Here is a 14249-nt window from a genome sequence, read left to right on the forward strand (position 1 = left end):
GGACAGTCTTAAATCACAAATAATAGTTATATAAGATACATAAGATATATAGATATATAGGTATATAATATATATATTAGAGATATATAAGTTTAGGTAAACACTGTAACAGTCAAATGTCAAACCAGTTCCTCTCTGGCATGAGCAGGGTTGGGTGTGGAGCATCCCAGTAGCTGTGCCTAGGTGGCTTTGGCTGGGGCACACAGATTTTTACTGGCATGGAGAGGTGCACTTACTGTGGGATGCTGTGGGATTGTGGCTTCAGAGCTGGGAAATTGTTAACATATCGCTAGTTGGAGGATTTTGGGGTGGGATGGGGCTTGGAACAACCTGGTCTAGTGGAAAGTGTCCCTGCCCATGGCAGGGGGGTTGGAACAAGATGAGCTTTAAGGTCCTTTCCAACCCAAAACATTTTAGGATTCTAGGATGGCTTGCTGCGGATTAGGATGAGGAGTGTAATGCTGCTCTGGCAGCAGCTGTTGAAAAAGAGCAAAGTTATGGAAAGGTCATGAAAAAGGATGAGTCCAGCTGGTCTGAGGTCTGTTTTTGCCCTCTGCCAGAGCAGGGAGGGGACAGGCAGCTATCAGTTCTGAATTCTCGCAGCAGATTGTGCTCCAGCATTGGGGTGCTGTGCTGATACGTGCTGCAAACAATTCTTAGAAACTCATTCAGGGCTCATCAGGCTAAACCACACAGTTGCACATTTCCTGCCACCGGGGAAGGTGTGGGTTAACAGCCCTGCACCCTGCAGGATTTTCTGTTTCCTGGGCATTAATTGCTTTTATTTGTTTACGCCGAAGCTGCAGCCGAAGCCTGTGGCTGAGCAGAGGGCTGTGTCCCTGTGGATGCAGGGAGGGATGGCAGGGAGGGGTGGCCGTGCCAGCTAGGCTGGGGACAAGGGAGGTGCCACCACCGTGTCACGTGTGAGAGCTTGCAGCTACTTGCAGGTCTTGAATCAGGCGCCAGCTTAATTTTTTATCTGCCAGTTTACGGGGTAACCCTTGCTCATGGGGTCAGACCAGTGGCCCTTTAATTGCATAAACCATTAATGATTAGTAAGTTCTAGAAGAATAAATACCCAGGGAGGCTGCTGGAGGCTGCAGCTGTATAGTTGCCATGCTTTATAAGCTCCACAGAATCATAGAATGGTTTGGGTTGGAAGGGACATTAAAGATGATCCAGTTCCAACTCCCTGCCATGGAGTTGCTCCATGTCCCGTCTTGGTTGCTCCAAGTCCCATCCAACCTGGCCTTGGACACTTCCAGGTAGTAAGGGGAAGCTTGCTTCCACTTCCTTCCCACCCTCCAAGCCCCACCAAATCCTTGGGATTGAGTGGGACTCCAAGCAAGTGAATGCAGCACAGCTTGCATCCCTTTTGTGGAGGAAATCTCCCATCTGGCCCTTCCTTGGAGCTTTGTAGCCTCCAGGAAGGGCATCACTTCTGTCACTGCAGACCTAGAACCTGGCTGGGAGAGGCCATGGGGTTAAATGGGACAAGGTCCTGGATGGGGACAAAGACTTCTAGTGCAGGGGAGAGGAAAGCTCACAGCTCCACGGGGTTGGCACAGAGCTGCAGTCCCTCCCTGGCAGCACCTCCTCTCTGCCCGCAGCAGCCGCAGGGCTCTGCATGATTTATATACATTTTTTTCGAGTGACCAAAGCTCTAAAATCCACAGCCTTAAAAAAAGTTATGTTTTTGTACAAGAGGCTTTTGTGGATGAGAGCAAAGCTGAGCAGCCTCAGCCCCGAGGTTCTTTTGGGGATGATTTGAACCAACAAATAGCACACGGACAGTTTGGTTTGGTTGTTCTGCCCGCAGGCAGATGGTTCTGGGGTTGTCCCATCAGCAGATGGATCTGAGCAGGGAGGGATTGGCTGGCTTGTCAAGGAGTTCCCAATTCTAGATCTGCACTGAAGGAGGATTAGTGCTGAAGGAAATTTAGGAGGTGAAAGTGGGATGCCACTGTAACAGATTCAGGCTCCTTTTTTAGTCAGTACAGGGGGAAGACCCTCAGGCACTTTGCTGGCACAATTCCAGCTTCTGGAAAAAGTCCCAGTCCATCAGTGATCCCTGCAGGGCTGAATACAGCAGGCAGGGACTGGTGGGGGTGTCAGGACCAAAACCATGCTCAGAAGTGTGCTGACACTTCGGCAACCTGATGGTTACAGTTTGGGACTGTGGCCTGGTGTGGTTTGATTCCTGGTGTACTCATCCAGGGATTTCACACCCACCTGAAATCCAGCCCCAAAGCATCGGGTGCTGTGTTGGTTGTGTGTGGGAAAAGAAAGTGACGAGGGGATCAGGAAAGCACAAACAGCAAAGGATTAGTGAAACCAGGAAGAAGAGCTCCAGAATATTATGTACTAAGCAAATTTCGATACAGGGGGAGTGGATTTGCCAGAGGAGGGCATTCTCAGTCAGGGTCTGTGAGCAGAATTAGTGAATATTAACTAGTGCTGATACTAGTGTTAGCAGCAGCATCACCAAGCTCCAACCTGGGTTAGGCATGAGGAAACTGCAGCTGTGCTATCACAGCAAACCAGAACTGTGCCATTCCCTGACATGGTTTGGGAGATAGCACAGTCCAGGAGTTGTTCCTGGCTGACAGTTTGTGTGTGGCCACCCATTTAAGGGGTGCAGCAGCTCAAGAATGGCCAAGCCAGCCCAGCTGATCTCTGAGAACGTGATGTTGTGAAAATCAACTCCTCCTTGCACTTGCACATCATGCTCGGACTCTCACAATAAAGCTACCAGCCTCATCCAACCTTTGGTTTCCTAACTTTGGGGTTCCATTCCCCTGCTTTGCTCCCCCAAGCACCACAGGGCCTCGGGGGTCCCCCCTAATTGGGATGCTTTGCTGCAGGGACGTGGCCTTTGCCAGCAGCTTTGTTTTGCTCTGTGCCTTGCGAGCACAGCGTTCCCTGCGCTGGCTCCACTGCTCTCATCCCCTGGCCCCATCCCAAAGCTCGGGCAACGCTGAGCCCATGTCAAGAGGCACTTGCTGCTCAGCACGGCTGAGCTGGCTGCTGGCCCAGCTCGCTCCCAGGCCAGGAATTGCAGCAGAGCTGACACTGCTGTGGCTTCCGTGGGGGATCCTGCCACCTCCCACTGGCTTTCATGGCTCGTCTCCCAGCATCACGGGACGTTCGTTTCCTGAGGGATACAAGCTTGGACAAACCCTGCTTGGGCTGCACGCTGTGTGTGTGTGTGTGTATATAGAGAAGGGGAGAATTTGTGCCATTTTCTTTTATTTTAAATTTTCCACTAGGTTATTTTGACATTTTTTCTTAACAGATCAGGTTGTTTTAAGTTGTGCCCTTCAGTAAATCACATGGAATCACCTTTTACCTTCCAGAGCATCACAACCTGCAGGTCCCTGTTGGAGGAGTAACGGGAACTGGGCTGATGTAAATCTAACAGGGTACCTAAGTGCCTTGAGGGAAATAAAATCTGTGCAATGCACTGTTAAGTATTCCCAGCACTGCTCAGTACATTAGGAGCACAGTATCTCATTTCCATCAGGCAGATGAGGACTGATATCCCCATTTCATAGATGGGGAAGTGTAAGCCCAGTTTACAGAAGCCCCAGGCACCTGGCCCTTCTCTGGTTGTGGGGATTTCCACTTCTTTGGTGCTGGAGTGTAGATAAGTCCTTCACACCCTGCTGCCTACCTGGCAGGGTTGTCCCTGGCACAAACCATCAAATCATGGAATCACAGAGTGGTTTGGGTTGGGAGCAAAATTAAAGCTCACCCAGTTCAACTCCCCTGCTATGGGCAGGGACAGCTTCCCCTTGGTTGCTCCAAGCCCCATCCAGCCTGGCCTTGGACACTTCCAGGGATCCAGGGGCAGCCACAGCTTCTCTGGGCACCCTCTGCCATCCTGTGTAATCCTGTGTAAATCCCAGTAACTCCCTGAAGAAAGGATCTGAGCTCTGGGTGTTCCTGCTGCAGTCTGGAGGAATTTTGGCACCTAAATCTGTGGCAGGAGAAGGAAGCAGGTCATACCAAGACTGCACAGGAAGTGCTGCTTAAGCCAGTCCATAGTCTCTTATTTTCTCAGCTCTGGAGGGGCCTTTACAAAACACAGGGCAGAATGGGATGGAGGAGCTGGCACTGTGCTCCCAGGATGGTCTTTCAAAGTTTTCTCCAGCCCTACAGAATGGTTTAATTACAGGACGAGATGTTTGTGCTCGGGGAGGACCAGCCTTGAGACAGCAGGGTTTGGGATGGGGCCTATGCAGTGCATCTGAGCTGGGTGCAGCCCTGGTGCAGCCTCTCCCAGAGCTGAACTGCTCCCTGCCATCCTGGTGCAGTAGGAGCTGTGACACCAAAGTTAACCCCATGTAGGAAGGGGTCACAATAAAACCACAAGCTTCAAAATTACCTGGAGTCCCCCTAGGGACTTTTGCTCAAGTGCTAGAGGAGAGCAATTCAGGCATTAATCACCTGCATCTCTCCAAACCAGTTTGTTGGCCACTGCTGTTATTTTCATGCTGTTCACAATCACATCTTTTTTTTCCCCTCCTTGTTTTAAATGCCATGCATTTATTAAGGACTTCCCCAAAGCTGAGTACCCCCGGTTCTCCCTGCTTTGTTTACCAAGATTTACTGCCTTTTTGGAAGCCTGTGTAAACCTCTGATGCCTGAATACCAGTCTGCGAGCAAATCTATCACACTGGTCCAGCCTCAATCCCAGACAGTGAACTCGGGGGCCAGACCGGTGGGAAAATCGACCGTACTCTGTAGGAAATTTTCTCATTCAAACCCTTCCATCAGACTGTGACCAAAAAGCAAAAGAGCTGGGAAAACGCTCGGGTTTCCAATTACCCTCTTCAAAAGGGAGAGAAAAAATTGGAACAGGATCGTTCTCCTCCTGTGCCCGGAGTTTTTATTGTGGATGTAATGATCCAGCCTGGCCATCATCCACGCCCTCCTTCTCGCCTTGCAGCTCCCTCGCTGAACAAACGATACTTGGTTGCTGTTAATTGGGAGCAGCCAAAAGAACTGAATTCCCCGGAGATGGGGGTGAGGACGGAATCTCAACGAGACACCCCGCCAATGAATGTGGCTTTCAGCTGCTCCTACACCCCCGTGAAGGGAAAAGAATAGGGGCTCTGTGAAAGTGAAACAGCCAGTGCTGACCTTGGGTTTCTGGGTTGGTGGTGTTTTTTTGTTGTTGTTGTTGGTTTTTTTTCTCTTTCTCTCTCTTTTCTAACATTAATTGCCCGTCACTTTGTTTGATCACATGATCGCTGGAAACTGCCAACTTGTTCTCACTCGCTCATATCACAAGGTTTGAAATAAGCAGGCTATCAGGTTCCTGATTCAGCGCTATTCAGCCCCGTATCAGATGTGTTTCTTGTGATTTCGGACTATTATTTTGAAAATCTCTGCCCCTCACAGCCTGTTTAAAACTGGCATTTTCCAGCTCTGAAAGCCTGCCTGGAATAATCTGTGCTGTCAGGGAGATGTGCAGTGCCCAGGCTCTCTGGGGCGATGCTCGCTGCATGCACTGAGCTCTGGGGATGAGAGACCGTGGCAAAGTCCTGGCATGAGCACGAGCGGTGCAAGCCGGAGCCAGGCTGTGCCTGGGACAGAAGCTGCCTGTCTCCCCCACATCCTTGTCAGCATGCAAAGCAGGCAGGCCATGGACTGCACTCCCATGCATTCCTATTCCCAGGCTCAATTGCCACCCTCCCATGTGTTGATTTTGCTCTTCATGTGCAGTTTTCAGCAGGTTTGTCTGCAGGAGATGAGCACTGACTCTGCTCTCTCAGAGCTGGTCTCTTGGGAAGGTTGGTGCCCCCTCAGAGCTGGTTTGCAGTTCCCGTTGTGCTGGGGTTCACTCTGGCATTACTCTGTGTTCTCTAAGATGTAAGGAACTTCAGCATGTCCTTTCTTCTTCTGCCCCACCATCATGATCATTGAATCATAGAATCTCAGAATGGTCTGGGTTGGAAAAGGTAATTTTGTTCCAACTCTGCCATGGACAGGAAGTTCTTCCCTGTGAGGGTGCTGAGGCTATGGCAGAGGTTGCCCAGAGAAGCTGCGGTTGCTCCATCCCTGGAAGTGCCCAAGGCTGGACGGGGCTTGGAGCAATCTGGGATAGTGGAAGGTGTCCCTGCCCATGGCAGGAGGTTGGAATGAGATGATCTTCAAACCACTCCCCAGTTCCATAATTTGTGAATGAACGCCATTAGCTACAAGAAGACAGACTAGACTGGCTGTACATTGGAACAGGGCAGGGCGAGTGTTCCCTCCTGTTCACATTGTGCCCTCCTAGGAGTGCCCCAAACTCAAAATTTGCCTGGCCTTCCTATTTTGGCATGTAACTCCACAGGCATACACAACCTGCTGAATGAACTGCATGTCCCATGATAGGTGAGGACCCTGCAGACCCTTAGGAGAGAAACAAAGTCTTTATGAGTGTGCACGACATTAACTCCCCAGCAAGTGTGCTCTCTTCAGCATTACACATCTTTGAAACTGAAAAAGCATTTCCAGGGACCATTTTGCCTTCTGTGGCTAAAGCAGCTCCATCAAACACAGCAGACAAAGTCCCCTGTCGCAATCAGGGGAAAAAAACAACTCCAGCCTTGAGAGATGCTAAGAGGGAGAAAGCTTAGGCAGCATAGGGCGGAAAGAATTTTCTAGAAAATGAAACCTAATTATGACAGCTCCTCTCTGCTAGAATACAGAAGCAACATGAAAATATTTTGTCTCTTATCAGATACTTTGGGTTTCTACAGGAAGTGAGACTTGCTACCTGGTTGAGAGTCTGATCTGACTTGCTCTTTGTGCTGTCTCACCCTTGGACTGCAAGGTCCCACCTCCCTGCTTTCAGAAACTCTCATGGTGTTTCACACTGTCCTGTCCTCTGAATCACAGCCTAGCAGGGGTCTCCAATCACAGAATCACAGACTGGTTTGGATTGAAAGGGATCTTAAAGCTCCTCTAGTTCTACCACGGGCAGGGACGCCTTCATCAGACCAGACGCCCACACAAACTATTGGTGTCTCACCTCTGGACACAGCTGGTATCTCATGTAACAGGAGAAAAATTGGCTGTTTTCCACACTCAGGCAAAATACTTACTTGTGTTTCCTTTTTTTTTTGCTACCTCCATCCCCTGCAGCTCCACTTGTTTTGTATATAAGCTTAGGAGACAGATTCTGCTCCTGCAAACCTGTGTGTGTTGGTTTCAGAGGAGTAACCACAGCCCTGCACAGTCTGGTGGGGCCCCATCAGCACCAATTTCAGTTTAACATGGGCATTTGTGATGAATTTTCCTCTATTTTGTATGACAGAAACACCAGCAGGGAAGAGCGGTATCTAGGTTATTGGGAAACAGGGGGTATTGGGAATTAATTTAATGCCAGGAATTGTTCTCCACACATTAGGATCCTGCTGTGGCCTGAATCTGAATCTTGCCAGCCAAAGCTTAGCAAGTCTGGAGGTTACCAAGGAGCAGAGAAGGCAGAGGAGTGCCCAGCACTGGATTTGGCTGCTCTGAGCATCCAGGGACGTCTCTGGCAGTCCCTCAGCTTTGGCTCCATGGATGCTCCCAAAGGTCTGATGCTGTACCCAAACTGCAGCCAGCTCTCATTTCTTCAGTCCCTCTCAATCCTAATGCTTCTTACTTGTGGAGGGATGAGGGCTGCAGGTTTGGGATTGTGGATTTCTCTACTCCTCCCTCTGCCATACTCACTACAGTAACTCATGGGCAAACTGTGTGACAGGGAAGCTTGAGTTTCTCTGCAAGCTCCGTGATTTGGTTGGGACCCTCTTAACTCATGTGCGGACAGGCTGGTTATCTCTTAGATGAGTAATTTACATCTCAGTTTTGTTCCTGAGCATTTTGTTCTGGGATAAGGGGTGAAAAATCACCTTCATAAATCATCAGATGCCTTCTTGTCAACTAACTGCTTCCTGCAGTTGGCAGCTCATGGCTTCTGAACACGCTCCAAGCTGAGTGCCTGAGGAAGTGGCAAGGAAAGGCAGGATCTGATGCAGGCTGATCTGCAGGGACACTGCTCTGCATCCTCCTCTGTGCTGAATTTGGGTCAGAGAACAGATAACCCTGGGAATCCGGGACTCTCTCAGATGCTTCTCGAACTCCCGAGGAGATCTGGTACCCCTAAACTTGACAATATTCATAGAGTCACGGAATAGTTTGGATTAGAAGGGATCTGAAAGACCATCTTGACCCAACATGGATAAGGACATCTTCCACTATCCCTGGTTGCTCCAAGCCCACCCAGTCTAGCCTGGAACACTTTCAGGGATTCAGGGGCAGCCACAGCTTCTCTGGCCACCCTTTGCTAGGGACTTGCCACACTCACAGGAAACAATTCCTTCCCAATATCCCATCTATCCCTGCCCTCTGGCAGTGGGAAGCCATTGCCCTTGTCCTGTCCTTCCAGGCCCTTGTCCCAAGTCCCTCTCCAGCTCCCTTGGAGCCCCTTTAGGCACTGGAAGGTGCTCTACAGGCCAGCGTCTCGATGGTGCCATGGTTAATCCCACTGGGAATGGCAGCATGCTCTTCTCCCCGGTGCGCCACCATTAACATTTCCTCTTTCTCCGATCCCCGCAGGGCAGGAAGACGACGTTCCCTGGTGTGGGGCTGAAGGCAGCGGGATGACAGCCATCCTGGAGCGGCTCAGCACGCTGTCCCTCAGCGGGCAGCACCTCAGCCGGCTGCCCCGGCTGCTGGAGGACGGCTTCCCCAAGATGCCCTGCACGGTGAAGGAGTGCGAGGTGCCGCAGCTCTTCCGTGAGCCCTACATCCACAGCGGGTACCGCCCCACCGGCCAGGACTGGCGCTACTACTTCCTCAGCCTCTTCCAGAAGCACAACGAGGTGGTCAACGTGTGGACTCATCTCCTGGCTGCGCTGGCTGTGCTGCTGAGGTTCAAGACGTTTGTGGAGGCAGAGCAGTTGCCTGTGGATGCGTGGTCCTTGCCATTGCTCATCTTTGTCCTCTCCTCTGTCACCTACCTGACCTGCAGCCTCTTGGCGCACCTGCTGCAGTCCAAGTCGGAGCTGTACCACTACACCTTCTACTTCATGGACTATGTTGGAGTCAGCATCTACCAGTATGGCAGTGCCCTGGCTCATTTCTACTACAGCTCTGACCAAGCCTGGTACGACAAGTTCTGGCTTTTCTTCCTGCCAGCAGCAGCTTTCTGTGGCTGGTTGTCCTGTGCCGGCTGCTGCTATGCCAAATACCGGTACCGACGGCCTTACCCCATCATGAGGAAGATGTGCCAGGTGATCCCAGCAGGGCTGGCTTTCATCCTGGATATCAGTCCCGTGGCTCACCGGGTGGTCGTGTGTCACCTGGGGGGCTGTCAGGAAGATGCTGCTTGGTACCACACGTACCAGATACTGTTTTTCCTTGTCAGTGCTTATTTCTTTTCCTGCCCTGTCCCTGAGAAATACTTCCCTGGCTCCTGTGATATTGTTGGCCACGCCCACCAGATCTTCCACACCTTCCTGGCCATCTGCACCCTGTCGCAGCTGGAGGCCATTCTTTTGGATTACAAGAACAGGCAGGAGATTTTCCTGAAGAGACACGGGCCTTTCACGGTTTATCTGTCCTGCATCTCTTTTTTCGGCTTGGTGGCCTGTAGTGCCATCACAGCTTACATCCTGCAACGCAGGATCAAGGCCAGCCTGGCTAAAAAGGACTCCTGAGAGTCATGGATGTGATAGGCATGACATCACCAGAGAAAATCAAGAAAAGGCGGCATAACATACTAGAGACATGACTGTCTTACTTGCCTAACATGCCATGACTAACCAGGACCTTGGACTCAGATGGAAGGCTGGACACTTCATGCTGGATGCATTTTCACAGCAGGAATTGCCTTTTGCCATCCGGGTTGGGGGGGGACATGGAGTGTTTTAAGCCAGAACAAGTCACTGAACCAAGGATGCTGGAATAGGCAGAGGTTCCTTGTTCATTCTGGTAGAGCTGCGGGTGAGACCTTGCTGAAGGTCAGGGAGGGCAGCCTGGAGGCTGGGGGGCTGTAGAAGCGGGTGCCAGGGCTCACAACACCATGAGGACCACAGCTGGATGTGATGACCTCTCTGGGTTTTGCTATATCTACATGAGAACTGTTCCTATCAAAGGCACTAGGAAGGTTTTGGGAAGTCTGTGTTTCTAGGGTTTGGATGTGAGGGCATGTGTGGCACAGTGGCTGCTAGAATCCTTTTCCTGTTCCAGCCAGGTTCTGTCTGCACTCCCCTTGTCATGTCTGTCAATGCCAGGTCACTTAGATGGCTTTGGGAAAACATCTTTGGAGATCCAGGCTTGACCTGGGGTCCTCTGGGACAAACTGGGTCTGTGTCAGCTGTCTAGGGAGTCTGACCAACCTCTAGCAATATCCATGAAATATGGAATTACTTGGATGTGACCTGTTTGATACAGGAAAGGCTCTGCTCCTCCAACACCACCACTGTGATCACGGCCAAAAGGGTGTGAAGGTGAAGGAGTCTTTATTCCCCTCTTAATGCTCCTTGGTGAGCATTGTGGGAAAGCTGACCTTGAAGCTGCAGGGTTGCTGTTCTGTGACCAGTGGGGTTGTGACTGGCATGTTTTTATCAGTACTAGATGAAGGTGGAACAGCAAAAGGCCAGGAGCAGGGTGACAACATCAGGGTCCTGCACCTCAGCATGGGTTTGTCCTTGGTGATTCCTGTGTGGAGTAGAAAGGATAGTGATCAGGGTCACTCAGTGTCCATTGGTCACTCCTGTCCAAGGTAACAAAGGCTGGATTACTGTGTCCCGCACTAGAAGAATCTATTCTGTGCTTGCCTTGGGGGAATATTGAACATGGAACCACCAAGGAGGTTTAAATCTTTGCTGAAACCAAGGAATCCATGGGATCTATCTCAGCCACGGATTTGTCTCACTGAACCCAAGGGCAGGCAAATGAATTGTGATTGCTGGTTCTGAGCAGGCAGAATGTAGGGTTGGGGATATGGTTGGTGAGGACAAGCACTGATTTCTGCACTTCATCTGTGTTCTAGCTCTTGAGGTGTGAGTGTGTGTTCATGTTCCATGCGTGTGCATGGGATTTGTTATCCAGATAGGCTTTGCCTTGGGATTTTATATCTGCAGAGCCTCCTGGTTGGGTTAAGATTAACCTGAAGGAAACAGTGCTGTCCTGCTGGAGGAGCAAGGTGGGCCAGATTTGTTAATGGGTGGTGGAAAACCTGTAAATAGGTACTTTGCTGGTCCTGTGTTTAGTAGGTAAATTTGGAACTCATGGCCCTATAGAAAATTAAATACAAAGGGAGAGGAAAGTAAGTTTGGAGTACAGGAGAAGAAATCATAGGAAAGCCTTCAGGAGGTCATCAAGTCCACCCTTTCTCATCAGTCCTGGCCTCAGAGCTTAGAAATTAATTACTTAATTTCATAGGGTGTTTTTGATGGTACAGATGGTACAGCCATGCTGACTTAGCATAAAATCTGCCTCAGGGGAGATGCCAAGCAGGGGTTTTCCCACTTGCACCTCACTGAACCTCTTCCCATGCACAGAAGCTCATCTGGCCACAGAGCAAGCCAGCACCGGGAGAGGCAGCATTGGGAAACCAATCCCACTGAAAAAATGTCAGTAATTTTCAGCTGGTTTTAACTCTGAGCCAGCTCACTTGGACAATGCAGCTGCTGGCAGGGAAGGGCTGGAGTGGAGTCCAGCAGCAGTTCTTCCTTGCATGGCAGCTGGCTGCTCAACTCACTCAGCTGCACCGATGGACTGCTCCCTCCATGGGCTCTGGCTTTGCTTGTGGGTCTCCTCCCAGTCTGAGGAAAGGCTTCCAGTGGGAGCAGCTTTTTCTCACAGCCTAATTTGCCTTGGTTTTGTGGTAGATAGGGAAGAACAAGGCACTGGGTGTGGAACTGACTGGATGGTATTAGTGAGTTTCTGTGCAGAAACAAAGGTAAATCAGGCTGGTCCAGAGCTCATTTCTGGTATAAAATGGAGAAGGATTAGGCATGGCTCATAACAGCAAACCTGCTCTGCTGCTACCTGGAGTTATACTGGTACCAAAGGAAGGGATCACCCAGGGGTCCCCTCCTCTGAGGGTTTGAAAACAGATGGCATGCCCTGCCCTTGTTGAAAGAGTGTGAGTACGGTAATGCCATCTCATTCAGGGACAGGCAGAGGAGCCCACATGGCTCTTCCAAGCTACTTTTGGTCGTATCTTCTCCTCCCTGGCTGAACAGAAGTGACAACAGAAGTGACACTTCTCTGGAGCAGTGGTGTGACAGTGGAGGTGTTTTTGCACACTCCCATGTTTCCCCTCAGGTGAAGCTGCTCCCATCTCGGCGTAGCCCTGCACTCCCACCTGGAGCTGACCTCCTGGTTACGATGATGGGTGGAGTGAGCGGGGATCTACAACACGGATCTGTGCTGCTGTGAGGATGTGCCCTTGTGTCACAAGAGGCTCACCAACACTGGAGCTTCCTTCATCCCTGTCTCCATCCTCCTCCTCTTCCTCCAACCAGCTTCATTCCTTCCTTTATCCCCAGACTTTATCCTTGTGCCTTATGCACCTGGCTGCCTTCCTGAGCAGACTCCACGTGCCGCAGTCTGCTGGCTCTCGGCTGGAAAGTGGCAGTGGAAGCTTTGCCAGTGGTCCAGAGGAGATCAGAGCTGTATCTGGAAAGAGCCAAAGTGCTGCTGTGATAAATGCTCAGTTTGTCTGAGCCCCCCAGGACCTTCTCCTTGGGCTCACTGCTTGGAGCAGGTCTCCTCCATCCCGGTGTTCCTAAGGAGGCATGGCTGGGAAGGATGTACCAGTGGCCAGAGCCGGTGGAGAGCTGACCACCAAAGGATGAGCACACCTGAGATCCCAAAGGGACTGAGGTCACAGGAATACTCCCTCAGGAATCTCTAGTCCTGAGGTAGTATTCCTGCAGATCTTGCAAACCAGGACAGATCCTGAGAATTCATCCCAATGTGCCTTGTGCTATTCCTTTTGGGGATTAATCTTGAAGGAACCTGAGAGTCAAGGGCAACCTCTTTGCTGTCTGCTGGTCCATGGTTGCTCTTAACAGCCAATTCCCACTGACAGGATTTGCTCAGTGTACAGAGCAGGAGGAGAGGATGGAGACAGGTGCTTTAAATTTGTATTTATGCCTAATTTGTGTAACAAGGCAAGGACGGGTTCCTCATGTGCCTTGCAATTTACATCTTTTACTGACAAGATTATTTTTAAGCACTGTTTGTTACTAAACAGAAATACAAAAAGAGTTTGTATTTTTTTTTCCTTTGGGAAACAGGGAAGGATATGAGTGTTCCTTATTAACTATCCCCTTCCCAACTCCCATCTGCTGACTTTGTATTGTTGAAAACATTGACAATATTTTAAGCTTTGTACTGTACTGATCTTTATTTAAAAACTTTAGTGGAAAAAAAAAAATCTGTGAAAGCAAAATAATTGGTGTGGTGTGAAATTCCCAAATGCACAACTACAGAAGGTTCTGAGTTATTAGAAAGAAATAATTACACAGAGGATATATTAGAGTGATAATAATTACAATAATGAACAATAAGGTGTGGTTTTATCTGTGCATCTCAAAGCACTGTCAAGGTTTCACAATACTTGTTGGATTTCCTTCCCTTTCCACAAGGGAAGTGCAGAACAGCTTCCCTGACACTGATAGGAAACTTTTAGTTCATCATCCACAATCACAGAAGGGTTGAGTTTGGAAAAGATCTCTGGGGGCCATTTGCTCCAACCCTCAGCTCAAGCAGGGCTACCCAGAGCTGGTTGTCCAGATGGATTTTGAATATCTCCAAGGATGAAGACTCTGTCACCTCTCTGGGCAACCTGTGCCAGTGCTCAGCCGCCCTCACAGTAAAAAAGCATTTCCTGATGCTCAGAGGAACCTCCTGTGTGTGCCCATGGCCTCTGGTCCTGGCCCTGGGGCCCGGCACAGAACCTCGTCCTGTCCTCTTTGCACCCTCCCTTCAGGGATTTATATACACCTATAAAATCCTTTAAACATTCCCTGAGCCGATCCTCTTCCACCAAGGTACATATTCCTTGCTTCAGCCCTTCCTCCTTGTCTCAGGGACCAGGAATTTCTGAAGGCTCGTCTTGCTGGTAAAGACTGAGGTACAGAAGGCTTTTCCACATTCTCTGTAGCCAGCTGCCACATATTATTGAGCAATAGGCCCACTACATTTTCCTTTCTATCCCTTTTGTTACCCTCTAGAAATCCTTCCTGAACAGA

The 14249-nt window shown here is 50.0% G+C and overlaps 1 protein-coding gene across 1 annotated transcript in view; it reads left to right on the plus strand.

Moving 5' to 3' along the window:
* Positions 1 to 13450, plus strand: part of PAQR8 (progestin and adipoQ receptor family member 8) — a 14406-nt gene extending 956 nt beyond the window's left edge. The window contains exon 2 of the mRNA XM_015622677.2: positions 8596 to 13450. Coding sequence (XP_015478163.1) covers positions 8640 to 9698 — 1059 coding nt within the window. The 5' untranslated portion in view covers positions 8596 to 8639 and the 3' untranslated portion in view covers positions 9699 to 13450. The remainder of the gene's footprint in view (positions 1 to 8595) is intronic.
* Positions 13451 to 14249: the final 799 nt, after the last annotated feature.

This window comes from Parus major, chromosome 3, assembly GCF_001522545.3.
Source record: "Parus major isolate Abel chromosome 3, Parus_major1.1, whole genome shotgun sequence".
Lineage (NCBI taxonomy): Eukaryota > Metazoa > Chordata > Aves > Passeriformes > Paridae > Parus > Parus major.